The following is a 22,231-nucleotide window of genomic DNA, read 5'->3' as shown; positions in this document are numbered from 1 at the left end:
CAGGTAGTGTCACTGACAGGGATTTGGCTTCTTCGACTACCAGATGTCCTTCCAAGAAGAAGGATTGCTAGGAAGAGACGAGATCTACCTGATGGAGAGGGAAGAGCATCTTTGTAGACAGGCTCATTAACCTAATGAGGAGGGTTTTAAACTAGGTTTGGCAGGGGATGGAGACCAAAGCCCTGAGGTAAATGGGGAAGCAAGAGACCTGGAAGAAGCACAAGGAAGAGGGGGCAACAGGGAAGGCTTTCTTCTCATTATTCCTGAGAAAGTAGGGCAATTGGCCAGTTACCTCAGGTGTCTGTACATGAATGCACAGAGACTGAGAAACCAGCAGGAAGAATTGTAAGTCCTCACACAGTCAAGGAACTATGACGTGATTTGGTGGGACAGCCTGCATAAGTGGACCACTGTTATGGATGGATATAAAACTGTTCAGGAAGGACAGTCAGGGGAGAAGAGGAGGAGGAGTTGCACTGTACATAGAAGAATTGTATGACTGCTCAGAGCTCAAGTATGAAACTTGACAGAGGCCTGTTGAAAGTCTCTGGGGAAAGGGGGAAGACAACAAGGATGGATGTCATGGTGGGTGTCTACTATAGACCACCAGACCATGAGGATGAGATAGATGAGGCTTTCTTCAGACAACTTGTGGAAGTTTCCAGAGCACAGGCCATGGTTCTCAAGGAGGACTTCAATCACCCTGACATCTGTTGTGGGGGCAATACACAGGCAATCCAATACATTTTTGGAGAGCATTGGGGACAACTGCTTGGTGCAAATGCTGGAGAGACCAACTAGGGGCCATGCTCTCTTTGACCTGCTGCTCACAAACAGGGAAGAATTGGTGGGAGATATAGAAGTGGATGGCAATTTGGGCAATAGTGACCACAAGATGATAGAGATTAGGATCCTGAGGAAAGGAAGGAAGGAGAGCAGCAGAGTAAGGACCCTGGACTCCAGAAAAGCAGACTGACTCCCTCAGGGAACTAATGGGAAGAATCCCCTGGGAGGCCAGTTTGAAGGGTAAAAGACTCTAGGACAGCTGGTTTTATTTTAAAGAAACCTTACTGAGGGCACAGGAACAAGTCATCCCATTGTACAGGAAGAATAGCAAATATAGCAGGCAACCAGCTTGACTTAGCAGAGAAGTATTCAATGAGCTTAAACACAAATAGGAAGTTAACAAGCAGTAGAAGCTTTGATAGCTGATTACAGAGGAGTATAAAAATACTGCTTGAGCATGCAAGGATGAAATCAGGAAGGCCAAAGTACAATTGCAGTTGAAGCTAGCAAGGGACATGAGGGGTAACAAGAAGGGTTTCTACAAGTATGTTACCAACAAGAAAAAGGGACCCACACTTTCCCTGACCTTACTGAATGGGGGAAGCAAATTAGTGACAGATGATGAGGAAAAAGCTGAAGTACTCAATGCCTTTTTACCTCAGTCTTCACAGGCAACAGGCAAGGTCAGCTCTCACACTACTGAAGCAGGCAGTACAGTTTGGGGAGGTGAGCAGCCTTCAGGGTGAAAGAACAGGTTAGTGCTTGGATTCAGAGTGACCCAGACAAATTGGAGTATTGGACCAAAAGAAATCTCATGAGGTTCAACAAGGACAAGTACAAAGTCCTGAATTTAGGACAAAAGAATCCCATGGACTACTACAGGTTAGGGACCAACTGGTTAAGCAGCAGCTCTGCAGAAAAGGACCCAGAGGCTATGGCTGGATACGAGTCAACAGCATGCCTTTGTTGCCAAGAAGACTAACAGCATACTGGGCTGCATTAGTAGAAGTGCTGCCAGCAGATCGAGGAAAATAATTATTCCCCTCTATTCTGCATTAGTCAGGCTATATCTGGAGTACTGTGTCCAGTTTTGCCCCCCCCCCCCCCCCCCACCCAAACTACAGAAAGGATGTGGACAAGTTGGAGAGAGTTTAGTGAAGGGCAATGAAAATGGTTACTGGACTGAGGCACATGACTTACGAGGTGAGGCTGAAGGAATGTGGTATATTTAGTGTGGAGAAGAGAAGAGAAGAGAAGAGAAGAGAAGAGAAGAGAAGAGAAGAGAAGAGAAGAGAAGAGAAGAGAAGAGAAGAGAAGAGAAGAGAAGAGAAGAGGGAGATTTGATAGCAGCATTTAACTACCTGAAGGGTAGTTCCAAAGAGGATGGAGCTAGACTGTTCTCAGGGGTGGCAGATGACATAACAAAGAACAATAGCCTCAAGTTGTAGCAAGGGAAGTATATGTTGAATATTAGGAAAAACTCTCACTAAGAGGGTGGTGAAGTACTGGAAAAGGTTACCTAGAGAGGTGGTGGAATCTCCATCCTTGGAGGTTCTTAAGGCCAGCTCAACAAAGCCCTGGCTAGAATGATGTAGTCGGGAATGATGAGCAGGGGGTTGGACTAGATGACTTCCCGAGGTCCCTTCCAACTCTAATTTTCCATGATTCGGATTGCTTTTGATGTTTCAGTGCAACCCTAATGGACATGACTGATCTCACTAAATGATGATCGGTTCATCAGTTATCAATCAGCTCCCCTCATGATACCCAGGTACATAGGGGCTAGCCAAGACAGTGCAGGGTCTGATCAAAGTGTTTGCAGCCTGGTCATGGTGCAAGGAGCCACATGGAAGCAACACAGGGCCTGATCCAGCCCAAGAACCAGCGCCATGCCACTCATTTGGCCCACAGGGCCAAAAGGTTGAGCACTGCTGTTTTAGAGGGAAAGCATATCTACAATGATTTCCCTATCATACCCTCTCTGGCATCCATCATCCTTAGTTAAGGGATGACAGGTGAAAACCACTGACCTGACTGTTCAGATTAATAGCTCCCAATGGACCTGTCCTCCATTAATTTGTTTAATCCCTTTCTTAACCTGGTTGTTACTATCTGTCTTTACAATCTCCTGTGGTAACAAGTTCTACAAGATAATTATGTGCCGTGTACAAAATGTAATTGTTATTTAGTTTATACCTGTTTCCTATTAATTTCAATAAGTACCCCTGTTACTAGAGACAGAAGCTGGTGGCAAAGCTGTAAGCCTGCTTGCGAAGAGGTAGTCTGCAAGTGTGGGCCACAGAGGCAGGCTCCAAAGTAATAAGCCTGCTAATTAGTGAAATGGAAAACCCCTGTACCCAGGTGAGAGTTATAGGTCAGATGATCATAAAGGGGTGCAGCACAGAGCCATATCAGCCTGGCCTCTGGGAGGGAGCCTCAGAATGGCGCACAGCCTGGAGTGAAAAGGAGTTCTGAACAAGTATCACAGCAGAAGCAGCTCTGCAAGCTGAGATGGAGGAAGAATGACATGGTGGGTACCTGAGGAAGGTAGTGTGAGAATGGGAGGGAAAGGGCTAGAGACCGAGCCTGCCCAAGAGACTGAACAAACAGGCTAGAGATGGAGCCTGCCTGTTCAGTGAGAGAGAATGTGCTAAAGCCATTTTGAGAGATACCTTGCTGATAATCAAAGTTTAAAAGATTCAAGCCAGAATGAGGCAGCCCAGTGATGAGCAGGGAGGAATAAGGCATCTACAGACTTATTCTTAGGGCAGCCTCTCTAATTTACATTTTATTTGCCATCAAAGCTGTGGCAGACAAGAACAGAAAGGTACCCTGGTGGGAGCTGAAGTGAGAAGCAGGATTAAAAGGGCTGGCTGCCAGAGGGTGCCACAGCTGCTGTTTAGAGACAGATCCTGTTATAGCCCCCTCCCTTCTATTCTGGGACTTGGTGAATAAGTTTCCTGTTCGCTTTATTCCCCACCCCCACTTCATAATGTTTATAGACCACTACTATATTCTCCCTCGCTCTCTTCTCTTTTGCAAATTAAAGAGCCCTAATTTTTTCAGTTTCTTGTGGTATTAGTAGCTGCTCCATCCCCCTAATCATATTGGTTGCCCTTCTCTGTACCTTTTCTAATTCCACTGTATCCTTCTGGACATGTGGAGAGCAGAATTGTGCACAGTATTCAAAATATGATCACACCAGGTATTTATGTAGTACTATCATGATGTTTTCAATTCCCTTAATAGTGCCCAACATTTTATTGGCTTTTTTTTTTTTTTCCTTTTTATCAACACTGAGCATGGAACCATTGTTTGGGGGGTTTTTTTGGTAAACTACCTACAGTGACTCCAAGGTCCTTTTCCTGAGTCACAAGAAAGAGCTTAGCACCCAGTACTGTACACATATGATATAGTTGAAGTTATTTTGCCCCATGGGCTGCCACTTTTTTCCTCACTGACTTGGCTTTGAGAGATTTTTCTGCAGCTCCTTGTTATCAGGTTGACATGTGCCTACCTGGAACAATTTAGTATTGCCTGCAAACTCTGAGATTTCACTGTGCAATCCCTTCTCCAGGTCTTTATGAAAATGTTGAACAAAACTGGATCCAGCATAGATCCCTGAAGGACCCCACTACTGACTTTATGTTTAAGGAAAAAGCAACTGCAGTTACTCCTGGATTTTACCAGTCTGAGGTGCCTGTATCAATATGAAAATGTAACCTAAGCAAGCACACAGCTTTTGCTGCTCTTGCAGACAGCACTATTCCCAAGTCACTGCCAGTGTTTATTCCAGGCTTTCAGTCCACATGCTGGCTTTGGGGTGGGTACAAATCTACTAACCAACAGGGGTTCAACTGGAAGAACAAAAACTTGGGCTGCCTGCTCTCTGTTTGAAGAGGAAGTGGAAAGGACAATTAGTTCCCGAGTTTTCCCTGAATCTGTACCACCTGGCCCTTCCCCACCTCCCACTCATTACATGCCAGCCTCAGCAAGTATACAGTAAGGAAATACTCACTATCATCCTCCGTTCTCTGCTCTACACTCAGTGTACGGACTTTAATCTTCTCCAGAGAGCCCAGGGGCCGCCGTGGATTCATAAGGCTGACAGCTGCTGTACTGAGGAAGCGGTTGGCACGACCCAGTGTGGGTGAGCTGAGCCAGCTGGGCCTGGCCAGGGCACCCCCGACGGCCAGCGCAGCAGTTGGGCGCTGAGACTGAAAAGTCAGGGAGGTAAGTGGGTCTATTTACTGGATTATCCATTAATTCAGTGCCTCCTTTTCGCCTTATCTTCCCCACTTGTGACAGGAAAAGCCCCATACATTCAGCTGACTCCACTGCATATACAGAGGGGCAGTTGTTGTGTATTTCATAAAGTTGTGTAGGACAGGTAAGGACTAAGAAATGCCCTCTCACTGTCCTTATGGCTGGACCAGCTCTGCAAGGGCTAACGTAATACAGACCATCTGTGAAGCACAGAGAGAAACAAACATTTGTTCTCACTGCTAAAAGGAAGCAGCCTCAGCTAAAAGCTTCAGCTAAAAAGCCTCAACTAAAAAGAAGCAGGCAAAGGGAGCAGAGCTGTACAATAAGTAGGGATCATATCCACAGTTACTTTTTTGATGAGAGTTGTACTTTAGATGAAGGCACCAGGAGCTGGCCTCATCATGAGGGGAGGGGAAACTTAATCGGATCTGGGGGAAATAGGTAGAAGGCAGAGAAAGGAAGCATCCCTTTCTAATTTAACACCAACCAGCTGCTCCCAACAAGGAGGTTTAGAGATTGTAGAAACATGCTACTTTGCCATGCTGTTTCAGACTGCCATGTATCTGACTGGTCCAAACAGCACTGGAGCCAGCACAGGTCTGTCACTTTACCAGTGCAAGGTTACTTCATGAGCCAGAGGCCAAGTTCACTACCCCTATTCTCATGCCTACCCAGGCCTACTGGTGCATTGGACAACTTCAAGATAAGGCTCACCTGCATCATTGACACTGCTGATTCTTCATCTTCATCAAGATCATCCATAGTTACAGCCTGCAGCTCCGCAGGATCAATCAAGATATTGGCCTTTGCTGCCAGGTCATCTGCCACGACATTAATGCTAAACACAAGGTTCACTATAGGACACCATCCAGAGGGTGGTGGTGTCCCAGCACTTACATATTCAGATTAAGGCCCTTTGGAATAGCTCCCAAAGACCTCACCCTCTGCTCTTAGACCCTTCTCCCCCCTGCTATTCATGCAGACTTTGGAGCCTATGCCCTTCTTCAAATCCTTCTTCATTCCCCTGCTTCTTGGCAAGCTATTCCTTCCTTAATAACAACATCTAAGAGAGCTCAGAACCAGACTCCGTAGGCTGCAAATGCTATATCAACAGCAGGGGTGGTACAGACAACAGCACCTGTACAGAAACAGAGAGAGACCTACCCCTGGACTCTGCCCATCAATACTTAATCATAACCTGATGAGAGGCCTTAGGAAGAGTAGAAACACAGAAAGGGGGAGCATTTGAGCTACAGGCACAGTTACTGGAATGATTCAGGAAGGGCACTCACAGACGATGAAGCAGCACCTTCAGCAAGGACACACACTAGGCACTTATCTTCCCTTAAAGTCTAGGGAAGATCCTGCCTATATCTTCATGTTGTCAGCACAGCAAACTCCTGGTAACCCTGCTCATATTCTCTTAGAGACATTGGTATCCACGATACAGACACAGTGAAACAACTGGACAACTGAACCATCTAGACAGCAAGGACAAGCTTGCACTCCAGCAGGGCTGGTGACCTCCAGTGGCTATCCACCTTCAAAGCAAATACCCTACTGCATTAACACTGCAACCCCTTCCTCTTGGCTTGGAAGGGAGTTCAAGGGTCAGACTATTGCAGGCTCACTGTTCTTGTCCTTCCTTCCTCCTTGCACAATCCAGTCTGCATTACAACCTAGACCAGCAGTTCCCAAACTGACAGATTGCGCAACACCAATTTAAAACGATACAATATTAAGTAACACCAGCATATTTTTGTCATATAAAGTAATTATAATAAATCTGTTAACGTGTACCACTGGCAGGTTGTCTGTGTACCACTGGTGGTGCCCATACCACAGATTGGGAACCGCTGCCCTATACTGAAGGCTACCTGCAGTAACATAGAACTTCCTGCCCACAATGGAGGGGCTAACCATCTTACACAGCACTAACCTTTCAGGGTCTTCTTGAGATGAGACAGGAGCCCCCCAAGTCGCTGAAGATCAAAGTAATCCACTTTGCCATTATAAAAGAGCTGAGGAGGAACATATGCCTCTGGAGGGGGAAGAGAAAATAAAATTTATGGCAAGGGTCTGGGGCCTGGACCAACCACTAAGTGCCTAAGAAGGCTACTAATATATAATGCTTCTACTGTGAGCTGAATCATAAGTCTGCAACTTCAAGCTATTTCTCGCCCAAAATACAACAAAGGGTGCTCCAAGGTTTCCAACTCGCCAGGAGCTACGCATCGATAGCTGCCTCTTCCTTCAACAATCCAATTATTTCATGAACTTGGTGGACCATTCACTGGCTGTGCATAAAATATCCCAAACACCACACCACACACTGGCCATGCATGGGAGGACTTCTTTAAGATGGGAATGGACATAGCTCAGAGGAGGAGGTAGGCCTGGAACAAAAGGGGACTGAAGGATAGTACTGTGGTGGAATGGAAAAGCCAGGAAGAGAAGGTGCATAAATGGCTAGCACACTATTGTGCTATTACTCCGCAATTTTGAGCTCGCTGACAAGATCACCAGCACTCCCTCTCCCCACAAAAGCTTCTCTATACAGGGAAACTAACCAGCAGAATTACAAAGATATAACTGATGAAAAGGACTCTGTTCATAATAGACACAGAAGTATTGGTCAGCTAAGCAGCAAAACACCAACATGGCCAGCAGGGCCATGCCAATCTATTCCTACATGTAGATAAGTCTAAAGTATGAAAGGGCTCAGGCACTTCAGGTGCTGGGTTATGAGAAGCCATTGCTACGGAACAGAATGTTAGCTTCTGGGTAGCAGCTACTGGTCTCTAAAAGCTAGACTTAATTCTATATCCATACCTAGCTAACCAAGCATGGTTATAGCCTTAAGGATTCCTTTTCCCACTGTTAATTGCTGCAGCATGGAAAAGCCATACCTTCACTGTTTAAGGCTGCAGGGGTCTTTGCCTTGTGGCCATCCCAGTAGAAGCGCAAGGCCAAGATGAGCCGGTGTAGGAAGCATACCATATATTCTGGTGGGCACAGCACAGTCAGATTCTAGAGCAGTGGAAGAGGGAAGAAAGGAGATTCAGTCCACAGTGAACGCTGAATGGCTCCTAGCAGGAGTGCTGGGCCTCTTCCTGCTCTCATCATTTGTGCTTTTCTTAACACATGTTAGATTTCTGGCAAAGTGTAGCAAGTCCATCCCAATACATACCCATCCACCTCAATGGAAGGCAGCAGCCTGACCTGTCATACAATCCCTTTCCCTCCAAGCACCAGACATGGGCAGCTAGCACAACAAAATCAACTGTTGAGCCAGCCTGGCATCACCCAGCCTTCAGCAGCAATAAGTTAACCATAACCCCAAGTTTCAAGTGAAGCAGACAGCTAGCATTCTCTGGGGCCAAGCTTGCTCAACCCTCACCCAAGACTTCCCATGTGACACTAACAGACCTCCACAAACATTGGCAACATACCTCCAGCATGGTCACCTCTTCATATGGGCAGACATCCTTGCCAGACTTGCCAACAGACACAGCATTGCCAAGTTGGCAGAGAGAGCAGAAAAGGCCCTGACATTCAGTTTGGACAGACTTTTCTATCCCTGCAGGATGTCAGATGAGAGACCCAAGGGGATGAGGAAGTTGGGGTGCTTTATTAGAATATTTGGCTTCTCTATATATACACCCATCCCAATGCACTAAATGCTGTCATGCTCCAGTGTACACAAGCCTGCCACCAGCTGTGTTCCCAAAGACAGCACTCCTAGGAGTTGCAGCAGGGCAACAAGAATATTTTTCTTTGCTACTAACTTGCTGTGCCCTTGTTTGGCACCCATTGGGTTTCATCTTGTACATTTTTAAGAGGGAGTTACACCACCATGTTTGATGAGGGGCAAGAGGGAGACCAGTGGCCCAGGGAAATCACATAGGAAGAGCAAGAAGCAAAGAGTTACTGAAGCATCGGTGCATAATTTACCCCTCGGTTGCTGGCATTTTCCTGAAGGAACTTGCGGAACTTGTTTAGAAAGATGTATCTGGAGGCTTCTCCCTGCCAGAAGGAACAGAAGGACTTGAGTTTACCTGGGCCACGAGGGATAAACTGAAAGGTGTCACCTCTTGGTCCCCTCCACCCTTTGGATTCCTGCTCACCTGACAAAAATTTCATCACACAGAGCTACAGATTCCTCTCTTTAAAGATGGAGAGGCACCTAGGAACTTTTGAAAACCCCATCATGCTCCTCTCTGTATCTTTAGATCCCTACAAGCCTCTAAAAACCTGGAGTGTACCTGGGTTTGACTGACTTGTGGGCCTTGGACAACGTCCTTGTCACAGGGCAAGTTTCACTCTTAGAAGCCTTAAAACCTTCTCCAGCTAACCTGTATGCCTAGCACATCACATAGCAGGGAGTGCATCTCAGCAGGGGTACTGCCTGTATTACCTCTAAGAATCTTCCAGACAGTGCCATTAACTCTCCAGGCTTCACACCATGTAAATGCACATGGGTTAATCAGCAGGGCCCTGATGGGATCTACCACTTCCATCTGGTCAGTGCAAGAACATGTCCAATGCATCCTGTACTATACACGTTAAGAATCTTAGAGAGGCTACATAGTGCTGTTTGGAGGAGGCAAATACCATTTCATTAGAATCCAAGGGTGAAGGAAATTCAGAGGCCAGAAAGAGATGCATACTCTGTATTTAGATGCTAGTTACTTAATACTGCGTTGGCCAAAAGATGACGTGCAAGTGACCCACAGAATCACATATTGCAGATCACTGGCTTCCTGTTCCCATAATACACAGATTCAAGTCTTAGTAAGCAAATTCAACCTGCCCACATGGATCAAACACAACTCTGTTTTCAGTAACTTGAAATCGCAGAGACTGGGATTCAGAATGTGGTCAGTGTCACATGGAGTAGACTGTGCTCCTGAGAAGTACTCATGGAGCCCTTTGTGAAGAAGCTTTGCCATAAAATACCTACAAGTCCTTATACTAACAGTCAAAAGACATCTTCATTCCACTTACCCCTCCTCTATCTTTGTTGTTCAGCAGCAGCTTCAGTATTTGAACCTGAAGTTCCTCCACCACTGTGACAGGAATAAGTCAGCCATCAGATAAACTGCACTGGATAGCTTCCACCCCATTCCCCCACTGCTATTTTGCCCAACATTGTGCATTGTACTTAAAAGGGTGACTGGCCCTTCACAGCCAAACTATGTGGTAGGGATGATCCTAGCACAAGTCAGAAAATTAGCCCCATCACTCAGAGTCTTCCCTTTCATACAAGGCCTGATGTGGCAGCAGTAATAGGGAGTGACCAAAGTAATTTTACCATTAGTAATGGGGAATGACCAGAAAGGGGAGCTCAGGCTTTGCTTATGTACCCTAGGATGGAGTGCTGCAGGTCTGTGTAGAGCAGTGCCCCAGGTATTTGTGCTCTCTACCAGGGGACTGCATGGGCCTGGCTCTCACTGCATAGCCCAAGACAGATGGGAGTGCAGCTGGACTTTGTCTTGATGTCCTGTAGGCTGCTTAATGTGCAGATTTTTCTCCCTAAGCTGGAGGGCACGTGTTTGACCACTGCCCACCTAAGCCACTAGGTAGGCAGAGTTCCCTTTCCCTTCTCAGACCTTCAATGCGTTTCTTGAGCCGCTGGCAACCTCTCTCATATGCGCGCCGTCTCAGCCTCTCCTCAGCACTCTCTTCCTTCACCTCCTTGCTTTCCTTACCCTACATGGGAAGAGAGCATCAATAAGAATGGTAAATAAAAATGTCTTACAATGCCCAGAAGGGCAACAACAATTTGCCCCAGGCAGAGCACTTCAGGACTCAAGCCCAAGCCCACAGCTACTGCAGAATGTGGAGCAAACTCGTGCAGCTTCCAAGTGGGTAAGAGCTTTCCCTGCCAGGATGGATCACCATCTGGAATTGTCAGGCCTTTAGAGGTATGTTTCTTCATACCTCTTTGGTGAAGCGGTTTGGCCACCAGGTGGTAGGAATGAGCTCCTGCAGACCAGCTTCCTCCACACGCAAGGGGCTCTTGATGTAGAAGAACACAACAGAACGGAGCACATCAAAGCTGCTCCAAGTTAAGGCACAAGCACCTGTTTGGTTGGGAGCACATGCAGAATGACAGGGAACTGTTCAACTGCACAGAGAACCTCAGCAGAAAGGAAAGCAATTCCACAGTCCAGAGAGAAGGCAGACATGTAAGCCTCTTTCCAAACAATGGAATCTCCAGGAGGTGCTCAGATACCCAAGGAATCCAGCCAGCTGCCAAAGCATCAGGGCAATGGCTGTGAAAACTGATCTTGTACAGTCTTTAAGATTCTACCACAAATCAGTCAAAAGGATACAGAGAGTCTGTATGTACACGAGCTAAGCAGAAACATAGGTCAGGAAAACCCCTCCAACAGGAAGGTCCATGAGCTACCCTTCTTTCTTCAAAATAAGGCTCCACTGAGAACAGCACTGGCTATTCCCCTAGATATCAGAACACCATGAAACAGCCTCCCAAAACATCACATTGTGTAGAGACAAAAGGGCCTTTTGCTGGCAGTTGGCCAGGGTCTTGGAGATTTTAACTGCACATTCTAGAGGGCACATCAGATAAGAGTAAAGACAAAGGATACAGGACATTGTTGAGCAGATATTTCCTAGATTTCTCATGCTTCAGAACTGCAATGGTGAGACGGAGATAGTGAATCTAAAGAGACAGGAGAAGCAGAATTAACTGCATAGTGCAGAACTGGCCAAAGACCTTAGTTACCCACACAAACATAGGATTAATAATTCCTGGTCAAAACAGGATTAGTAAATCCTGGCCAGTCATTGCTTCTAGGGGCTTAAAAGTGCCACTTACCTGTAAGCCTAGGTCTGGGACAATGGGAGAGAACCTGTATGCCCGCAACAGGGACATCAGCAGTTGCTTGAGGCATTCATGCACTTCATACTCCTAAGAAAGATGGAAAAATTAACTGGAAACAGACAGCATGCTGCAGAGTGGAAGCAAGTACCAATGAAAATGTCTCTTAGAGTCAGGAGGAGTTCATTTTGAAATCAGCTGCTGTCTTCTGGATCCATGCTTATGACATTTGCTTGGCAGGAACTAGAATACCATGTGGGGTAGTGACGGTTAAAAGCAGCAGTCAGATGTCACATGGGGCAAATCATGTTCACATTCCACTTTCTCTTGTGGTTTTTGTTAGTAACTTGACTTACTCATAAGCATAAGTCCCCTACAGATTGAGAGTCTCATTCTCAGGTTTGGGTTTTTGATGTTTTCACTGAAAGGGGGAATCCCCAAGTGGCACAAAGGTGACATTAGCGGTCCCATCATGCAGCTTCCTTCAGATTCCCATATCACTTCAAAAGATGAGCCTGCCATAAGGGCATTTCAACCCACCAGTTGTGTTCTGAACCAGCCTCCAAATAAGGTAATGCACTTCAACCCAGCACTGACTTGCAGACCAATTACCTATCATAGCTTTACCAAAACCAGAAGTTCTACGCCAAAGCCCCAGTCAGACAGGCTGCAGTTCCCAATTCTTATATATAAGCCAATACTACAGCCTAGGAGGACAATTTTTGGAAGCTCACAAGAACTAAACCATAATGGAATGCATCACTGAGAACCTAAACACCTAGAAATCAGGAAAGTTGACCGTTTTTGTCAGGACGTTCAGTTGAGTCTCTAAAAGACTTGTTTCCAACTATCAATCACCAAAGAGATGAGTCATCTCCCAGACTGCAAGGGATAGGACTCTCTGGAATAAAGACCCCAAAAACCAATGAATCTCCTGAAGTTTAGAATAGTGAGGCAGTGGAATAAACTGCCCAAGGAAACTGTGGACTCTCCATCACTAGAGGTATTCAAAAAGAGGTTGGACAGCCACTAGTCGGGGATGATCTAGGAATAGCTGTCCATGTTCTAGCATGGGTATTTTCCATACTTCTGGGCTTTGTTCGTTGTTCCCACTCCCCCTGCCTTTTTTTCTGCTGTGTGTATTAAGGTGCTTTTAAGCCTTCCTAGAGGCTTTGGGTATTGGATACAGCCAAGGCTGAGGACTTCAACTGGGGTGTGCCAATGTTCCTGCTGGGACCAAAGCCAGATGTTCCTGGACAGAGGGTCTTGCCCCTCTGCTCAGGGTCGGCCCAAATCACCATATTTGGGGTCAGAAGGGAATTTTACCCCATGGTCAGACTGGTACAGACTGGGGGGGGGGGGGGTTGCATTCTTCTGTACCAGGGAGCGTGGGCCTCTACCTCTTCAGCATATATTGACAACATTTTATAGAAGCAGCACATCGGTTGCTGTGGTTCCCCGACTTTACCCACAGCAGGTTAGGTTGTTAGGTCTATGTTGTGTCAGGGTTAATGGTAGTCTTACATAGAGTTTAGATTATGGTTGTATGGGATAGTTTGGATAAGGCTGATCCTGCCTTAGGCAGAGGGATTGAATAGATCAGCATTTCTCAATATGTGGGTTGCGACCAAAAAGTGGGTTGCAAGAATATATGAAACGGTCACAAACAAAAAACTGGAACAAACTTTAAAAATGGATTCTCCTTTAAAGAAGAAAAATGTGGGAAACTGTGGCTTTTCCCTTGCAGGCTGGTAGAGTTCCAGCCTGCCACCCCCCACCACCCCAAAACACACCTCCTTCTGTCCCACACACCAGGGGTGTGGAGGGTAGGAGGAAGCAGGTCAGGAGCCAGGAGCACTGGATTGAGACTGTTTACAAATGGGCCCCGATATAAAAAAAAAAAAGGTTGAGAACCATTGGACTAGATGACCTCTGAAAGTCCCTTCCAGCCTACTTCTCTATGACTAAGTCCACAGCCAAGCAAAAAGGGAGAATCTGCTCCCCTAGGTTCATGTCAGCCCTTCATCCAGTAGGGGCTTTTAATTTCATCCATGGGAAGGGAGATATGGCAACAAGAGATAGCAGGTGGGGATTCAGGCCCCTGAGCTAGGGTTCAGCAAATTTGTAGAATACTCTAAAGCGGGATTGCATTATAGCTTCTGAGCCATGATACTGATGGACTCAAAGCTGCTGCTGCTGCCCACTAGCCCAGTGCAACTGAAGAAGTGTGCAGTTCCCAGGAACCCTGGGAAGTGTGAACCCAGCTACCTTAACCCTGTAATTTATGGAACAGCTTCTATCAACTGGTAGGCTGCTGTTGCCAGTTCCAGGTCTAAACTTGCTGGGATACCAGCAGCAAAGGCTTCTTAGATGATGCTTGACAAAGCCAAGCTCAAATAAAGGTCCACAAAAAGGGATAAAGACCTTCTGCTCTGGCTCAGCTGGGGGCAGATGTGTGTGGGAGTTTAGGGTATATTTTTCATTAAGCTGACAAGGCGGCAATTGTGCAATGCAAATATCCAATGAAGTTTCATGCAAAATTGCGGACTGTAACATTTGGTTGTTCCTCTGAAAAGCTCTGTATAGTCATAAAAAGCAATTTTAATGCTTATTTTCAAGGCATTTAAACTTGTTTTCCAGTAAAAGAGAAACTTGTTTAACATTAGAGCTTATTTAAAAGTTAGCGATGATAGAAAAGTCAAATTCAAAAACAGAGAAGTATTTGTCTTGTTACAAATTAAAGAGCACCTATCAACACTCACTCCTCTTTCCTGGCCCTCACACAGCAGCTGGGACTTCCCAGCTCTCCATCAAGATCAATGGCTCATGAGCACACCCTGTGATCATGTTTTGGGAAAAAGAAAGAACTGACCATAACTGACACTTTCCAATTATAAATCCGTTTCTTCTCAGCTCCCTCACAAAGTCATCCTGCAGTTATTGCACTACAGAATGGGACACTGAGAAAAGACATAACAGGGATGTCAACTGCTGATGCCAAATTCTTTTGCCTTTTTCAGAGAGCGCAGCTAAACAGCAAAGTAGTTGTGGACTACAAATAGCACGCAATCTGGTCACATTCCAGGTGTCTAAATCATCCACTGGACCACTAGAGCAGAGGGCAAACAGGGAAAATTAATAAGTGTCTAGCTAAGGTATAGGTTGTAGCCATACCATGGTGCTCTAAAGATGTAGGCAGACAAGGTTCTTTGGGTAAATCTGATATCTTTTATTAGACCAATTCAAACAGTTGGAAAAATTCTTTGTAAGCTTTCAGATATAAATATCCTTTGTCAGGCTGAGGAAGCATCTGCAGTTGGTGTGTGCTCATCCTAAACACACCAAGAAAGCTGTAATATGCAGCCAAGCCCTCAGATACTACCGAATTTGCACTGAGAACACCCGTGACTGCCACCTCACAAATTTTAAAAAGACTTTCACTCAACGAAGACACTCCTCCAGAGAGACAGATCTCACTTTTGAAATAGCCACCCAGATACCACGTGAGGAATTGCTGCAGTACAGAAGGAAAACCCCCATGAATCACACACCACTGGTTACGACATATCACCCCTCCCTGGAACCTATATGGAACATCCTCAAACAATTGCAACCCATACTAGAAGAAGACCCATTTCTTAAAGAGATATTCCCAGAACCACCCATCCTAACCTTCAAACAAGTACTGAACCTCACAAACCTCATCACCAGAAGCAAACTTTCTATAACCCAAAATGCACTGAATGGACCCAGACCATGCCATGACAAGAAATGTAACACCTGCCAACATATGTTCACAACCCCAACAATTACTACACCCCACAACAGAACCATGAGGATTCCTGGATCTTACAGCTGCACCTCCAGAAATGTAATCTCTCATCGAATGCACCAAATGCCTTGATGGAAAGTTATGTAGGAGAGACCAAACAACAACTGCTCTCCAAAATGCACACACACCGAAAATCTACCAAAGACAAGAATACCCAATTACCTGTGGGGGGCACATTTCTCACAAGAAAACCACTCTCTCTCCAGTCTCTCACTTCTAATCCTCAAAGGGAATTTACAAAACACCTTTCCATAGACAGGCCTACGAACTTCATTTCATCAGTCTTCTAGATACAAAAAATCATGGACTAAATATAGACATTGGATTTATGACACATTATAGCCTGCCTAAAATTTGACTCCCCAAGTACCTCTCCACTATTTACACCAGCTACATTTATTCCCCTTCCTTCCCCCTGACCCCAACCTGTCTCTCACCCACTGACTCCTCAACTTACATCTTCACTGATTAGCTTTCTTGCATGCGTATCAGCCTCTGGCTTCTTTACCATTCATTCCATCCAGGAAGAGCATACACCAACTGCAGATGCATACTTAGCCTGATGAAATGTATGTATACCCGAAAGCTTGCAAAGAAGAATTTCTCCAACTATATGAGTTGGTTTAATAAAAAATATCAGATTTACCCAAAGAACCTCGTCTAACTAAGGTACTGACACCTGTCAATAATCGCAGAGCAGTAGCATTACAGGCGTGGAAGTATCTAAGGAACTCACCTCCATAAGAAGCCACATGAGATCCAGTAATTGTTGGATGAGAGGATGTGCTTCCACTGCCCCACCCTGCTCCAAGATACTCAGCAGGAAGTTCATAAGCACATCTTCCACCAGATACACTTTGCACTGAGAACAAAAAGCATGATCAGTAGTTCTGGGCAACACAATCAACATACGCCAACAGAGGCAAGAGATACCTAATTTAGGACGCCAACAGAGGATTTAGGCTGGAACTGAAAGCTTTAGATTTGCTGTGAGCCGGTGGACAAGAAATAACAGTGAGCTCCCTGGAGACTACCATAGGCTCTTACTGGTGCAGGCTATGAAAACAAGACTAGCAATGACTGCCCATCATGAACAACTGAGCCCATTCCAGGAGTGCCTGAAAGCATTACAATTTCTAAGTAGAACAAAAAAGAACTGGACCACCACTCTACATGAAACCAAGCCCATGAAAAATCCAACTGCAGGATGTGGAACAGTGAAAGTCTCCATAGGAAGGTGTCTTGCCATCACTTACATGCCAAAATCTCATCATTGTTGGCACCACTGAGCAATTCAGTTAAGCACTAGAGAAGTTCATCCCCTGATGAACACGAAGTCTTTTCACTCACCTTGTAAACACCACTGCATCAACCCTGTTTCATGATAGGCCATTCCACAGAAGTGACCAGTCAAGGACTACTTAAGACATAAGGACAGCTTGCAACTGTCTAGACCAGAGGTACTCAAACTCCAGCCTGTAGGCCAAACATGGCATGAAGAGCCATTGCATCTGGCCCATGGTGCTGCCCATGGGTTGGGAAATTTGGCAGCAGGGAAGCAGTGGCCACCCTCCCCTGCTACCTAATTCCCTATACCACTTCTACTAGCACAGCCAACTCTGCACCAAGCCATATCCCCCTCTCTCTACACTGTCAATTTGGGGCCAGGCCAGGCCCTGTTCCCTTTTCCCTGCTCAACTGGGGCCAGATCGCACCTCCTACTCTCCATAGGACTGGATCGGGGCCAGACCACAACCTCTCCCCCCAGAGGGTTGAATCAGGTCTAGGCTGCTCCCTGGACACCTCTACACAGCTGGATGGGGCCCCGCCACACCCACCCTAGGGGTCAGACCAGACCACCAAACACACCCAGCCTATGAACAGACAGGGCACTGCCCATCTGGCTTGCTAAGGAAAAATGTTGAGCACCACTGGCCTAGACAAATAACTCCAAGCTAGTGAATTTATCGGTGTCAAGACATATCACTTCTCCCAGCTGGGTTACAGGAGAGTGCAGTAGATTTTAGTTCTACCTCTAAGAGCAGCTAAAATGGATGCATATGCCAAAATGGCCACACACAACTCACCATGAGAGGGGCAAAGTGGTTAAAGATGTGTGCAAGGGCAATCAGCACTGTGGGCTCTCCCTGCAGCTGCCATGTCGAAATATCTTTCTCCACCAGCTTCCCCTCCTGCAACAAAACCAGGGAAATATAAAGCAGTGAACTAACCCCAACCCACCCACAACTCCTTTACCATGTACACCCAAAGGAAAAAACAGCTCTTTGCTCAGCATGTCTCTTAGGAAAATATCCCACTTTGCAGAGAGGATATTAGCACTGGAAAGAAGCTGCAAGGTGTAAGAGAAGCCTGTTGAGTACATGTATATATTACCCTGCCCCCACCAGGAGCTTTTCAAAACAAAATATTCCCATCTCTGACTCAGGAACACTTCGCCAGCAATCAAACTATACCCATTTCCACTGTGAGGTCACATTTCTCAAACAGCCAGGCCAATCCAACTTTTCCAAGTTAGCCCTGAGCCCATGGTTAATAGCTTAGCAGTACGTGCTTAGGTTAGCTCTAACTCTTCCAATACAAATTCAAGAAGTCAAATTCACTTCTCAAACACAAATCACTCAATAAACCCCTACCCCAAAACAGCCACACTAAGCACATCCCCACAAGTGCGCACATGCTGTTTGTGAAGCCACAAAGCAGTTTGAAGCGCCACAAACTGCACACAGCACACATGCACCTGTTCGCTGCACTGCAAATTAGAAGCAGCAAAAAACAGAGGCACACATTTGTGCTGATGCCATTTTTGCCGCAGCAACCACACATACCTGCATGTGGGGATGTGCCCACTGTCTACATTTAGAACTAGATACACCTGTTAACTCAGTGGTATATTTAACAAATTTCCTCCAAATACCTTTACCAAGGGATATTTTTCACTTATGCTGTAGGAGGATTGCTGAGGTCCTGATGCCAGATTAACAGCACTGGATGAAATTTCCCAGGACAGAGATGCTGCAGGGATCACTACAGCAACTCTACCCAGCAACATGATACCATCCAGAGATGCTACTTTTCATAGCTGGGTAGAAGGCCCATTGTTGGTGCATCCTCTACTTCACTCAATGTTACGTATCTCTGGAAAACGTAGGGGGTGGGGAATAAACACAGGAACAATGGACAATAAAAGGGTTTCTTGGGCCCAAGGGTCCACTCCCGATTATTCTCAAGTACTCCTTAACCAAAGGAATCCCTCAAATCATCACAAGAAACATATCCAAAACACCCTATAAGTGCCATAGACAAAATCAAGGGCAACAAGGCCAATGCTAATCTAGCAAATAGCAGACAACAGTGGTTTCGGATATACACAGGTTCCATGGGTGCTTAGGAGAACTGGGCAAATGTGAATAAACTATTATGACTGAAATATTCGAACGAAAATCTAAACACAATGCGTGTGTTTAATTTTATATACACACACACTTTCAGCTTTTTTTAACCTTTTTCTACTAAAAGTTTCAGTTTAGGTTTAATAAAATGTTATAGTCCACCCAAAATAAAGGGTTCTTTTCTGTTTTTTACCAAGAAAATAATTTCTATTTTGGGTAACCCCCCACCCAAGATTTTTATTGTTTAAGCAACAAACCAGAGTTCATCCTATGCTTGCACTAGACAAAAACCTGGGGGAAGGACTGCGAACAACATGGCAGCAGTTCCACTTTCTCTCCTCCTCCTCCCCCAAGAGGGTGTCGGTAAAAGATGGATGACAAACTGATAAAGGCAGCCTGAAGCCCTGTGTCTCAGTCTGTGTTGTTAGGTATGATATAGTAGCTAGGGAGCTTGTGCTTCATCTCAATGACAATTCCTCTAGCAATCAGCCATATAACCATGATCCTTCCTACCAAAGCCCTATTAAGGCCTGAGATGTGCTGGTACTATAGCTCTATTGGCATTCCTCAGCAAAGGTTCAAGAAAAGAGGCCAGTGTGTCCACTCTGAACATGGAGTCACTGGATAACTGCTACTGGTAGACTTGGCCTCCCTATTAGATGTCAGATCATCTTTTCTGGCCCATGCACCCAAGAGTTTTTCTAGATGGTTCTGGCAGCAGAGATGGGTACAAATTTCACCTCATATTTTACATGGGTGCTGAAATTCAGATGGCCCATTTTGTTTTGTATGGTCTCTTAATAAACTACCCATCTTTCTAGAGGCTATTCCATCAAGCCTGTCCCAGCAGACTGCTAAAGTTGCCATGCTCTAGGACTGCCCTGCAACAAGTAAGGAAAGTATCAACAACTACCATGAATAAGGGTTCTGGCATTCTCCCTCCTCACACTGGCTTGCTGATGGAATTCAGCAGGCAATAGAGAAAAAGCCTTCCCTTTTAATGGAGACAAGCCTGCCTGTGGGGCAACCACAGACAAAAGTTAAGCTTTTAAGATTTCATTTACGCAATGTGATGGAGGGCATGTGCAAGTATTCGTTCATTTGTTTTCAGTCCTCTTCTAAAAGTTCATTCGGGACTGGCCAGCCCCACTTGTCTACAACCTGGAAGAGCCAGCAGCTGCTCCTAGAGGACCTAAACATTTACAGGATTGTAATCCATTCACGTTTTGTACACCAGTGTAAATTACACCGGGATTCAAAACAAACAGACAAGCAACTCTCCTAGGGTAGCTATATACTGTAGATCAGAGGCAGGCAATTATTTTGGGTAGAGGGCGACTTACTGAGTTTTGGCAAGCCATCGAGGGCCACATGACAGGCAGCCAGGGGCAGATAAATATTAATTTTCTAAATTTTTTAGGGACCCCGAGGACCAAATAGAATGGCCTGGCCAGCCGCATCTGGCCCGCAGGCTGCATTTTGCCCACCCCTGCTGTAGATGCTACAGAGCTATACCACCAGGTGGTTGGGAACAGGTAGTTGCCTGTTTGCACTGAGTAAATAGCTACCAATGTAGGTGTCATCTGCATGCAATTTATCTCATGGTAGCTTACACTTGTGAAGCTTACCCTGTGTTTCTTCCAGGGGTAATTATGTACTTGACTGAGCAAACTAACCCCAGATCAGCCAAGACAGCATGCAAGTGGTATTAGCTACATCACCACAAACTGGGGTAAACTGGAACTTTTAATAGGGTTGGAAAGTTGTAGACGCAATGGTCCAGGAAATGTATGAGGCAAGGATTTTTTGTGATACATTTTATTGGACCAACTGTATAGTTGGGAGGACAGCTAGACAAGCTTTCAGACATCAAGTGCACTCTCTCAGGTGACACCTCAGATGACACCCACTACATATGTCCTCTTCTGGCATCTGCTGTTCTCCATTCCTCCAAGTCACTGCTGATGTCCATTGCAAAATCTCCAGAGCATCTCTGCAGCTAGATAAAGCTATACCCAGAAGTTATAGTATTTCAAACATAAAGGACAGCACTCTCTCAGACAGAAATTCTGAGATATGTGATCTGAGGAAGGGCACTTGATGCCTGGAAGCTTGTCCAACAGCTCTCCCAACTATACAGTTGGTCCAATAACAGATGTCATAGAAATCTTTGCCTCTGGAACTTCTGTAAACTAGCACAATGGTACTCAATCTTTTGGCCCAGCAGGCCAGGTGGGCAGTGCCGAATCTGTCCACGGGGTGGATCTAGGGTGGGTGCAGTGGACCCCATCCAGCCCCACAGAGGGAGGCAGGGGTAACTCAGCCCCAACATAGCCCCACAGGTGGTGGGGGGAAAAGGGGTGGGGGCATGGTATAGCTCTGATCCAGCTCCTTTGATGGGGAGGAAGGGGAGGTACACAGCCCTGATCCACCTGTGAGGGAGGGGGTGCAGCCCCAATCCAGTTACTGCGGGAGGGGGCAGGGAGCCCCAACCCCTGCAGCTGGAGTCATGCCCATGGGGAGCCCTGTGGGCCAGATGTGATGGCTGCGCAGGCTGCATTTGGCTGATGGGCCAGAGGCTGAGAAGCCCTGAACTAACATATGTTCTGGTTAAAATGCACATTTAACAGAACAGTTTAAGAAAACTAGAGCTTTTTTCTGGCTCTGCATATGCAAAATAAACTGCTTTAAGTTCTGCAAAACCCAGTCACTAAAGGAAACAATCAGTTTTGAAAAGGGGGAAGAGAGCTGTCCATACTGTTAGGATTCTAAATGAATGTTTCTGAAAAAGATTAGATCAAATGAAGAAGACTGTACTGGATCTAGCCCTAGCCACTGACTGGACTGGATACAACATCACCCTCTATGTAGAACCTAGGGAGGTCAAACTCGCTTACAGTGGATAAACTTGGCATCCAAGATAAATCCAGGCTGTTGCCTTGATAAATCTAAGTCAGTCCCAGAACAGTCCCTGCTCAGAGCAGTCTCTAGGGACTCTGAAGTTCTAGAACAATGGCTGTTTTCTGCTTCCTCTCCTGACTGATCATGGAGAATACAGGTTCTTTTCACAATTTGTTCAGTGTGGGCAAA

The 22,231-nt window shown here is 45.8% G+C and overlaps 1 protein-coding gene across 1 annotated transcript in view; it reads right to left on the bottom strand.

Moving 5' to 3' along the window:
* The window catches only part of RNF123 (ring finger protein 123), a 136,984-nt gene that overhangs the window by 95,456 nt on the left and 19,297 nt on the right, over positions 1 to 22,231 (bottom strand). Inside the window, exons 12-23 of the mRNA XM_059716136.1 lie at positions 17,819 to 17,923; positions 16,468 to 16,593; positions 11,897 to 11,989; positions 11,667 to 11,740; positions 10,996 to 11,113; positions 10,665 to 10,764; positions 10,060 to 10,121; positions 9,007 to 9,078; positions 7,962 to 8,082; positions 6,992 to 7,093; positions 5,767 to 5,873; positions 4,805 to 5,003 (exon numbers count right to left, since the gene is read on the bottom strand). Of these exons, the coding sequence (XP_059572119.1) occupies positions 4,805 to 5,003; positions 5,767 to 5,873; positions 6,992 to 7,093; positions 7,962 to 8,082; positions 9,007 to 9,078; positions 10,060 to 10,121; positions 10,665 to 10,764; positions 10,996 to 11,113; positions 11,667 to 11,740; positions 11,897 to 11,989; positions 16,468 to 16,593; positions 17,819 to 17,923 (1,279 nt within the window). The remainder of the gene's footprint in view (positions 1 to 4,804; positions 5,004 to 5,766; positions 5,874 to 6,991; positions 7,094 to 7,961; positions 8,083 to 9,006; positions 9,079 to 10,059; positions 10,122 to 10,664; positions 10,765 to 10,995; positions 11,114 to 11,666; positions 11,741 to 11,896; positions 11,990 to 16,467; positions 16,594 to 17,818; positions 17,924 to 22,231) is intronic.

This window comes from Alligator mississippiensis, chromosome 12, assembly GCF_030867095.1.
Source record: "Alligator mississippiensis isolate rAllMis1 chromosome 12, rAllMis1, whole genome shotgun sequence".
Classification (NCBI taxonomy): Eukaryota; Metazoa; Chordata; order Crocodylia; family Alligatoridae; genus Alligator; species Alligator mississippiensis.
This window is presented reverse-complemented; position numbering and strand designations above follow the sequence as displayed.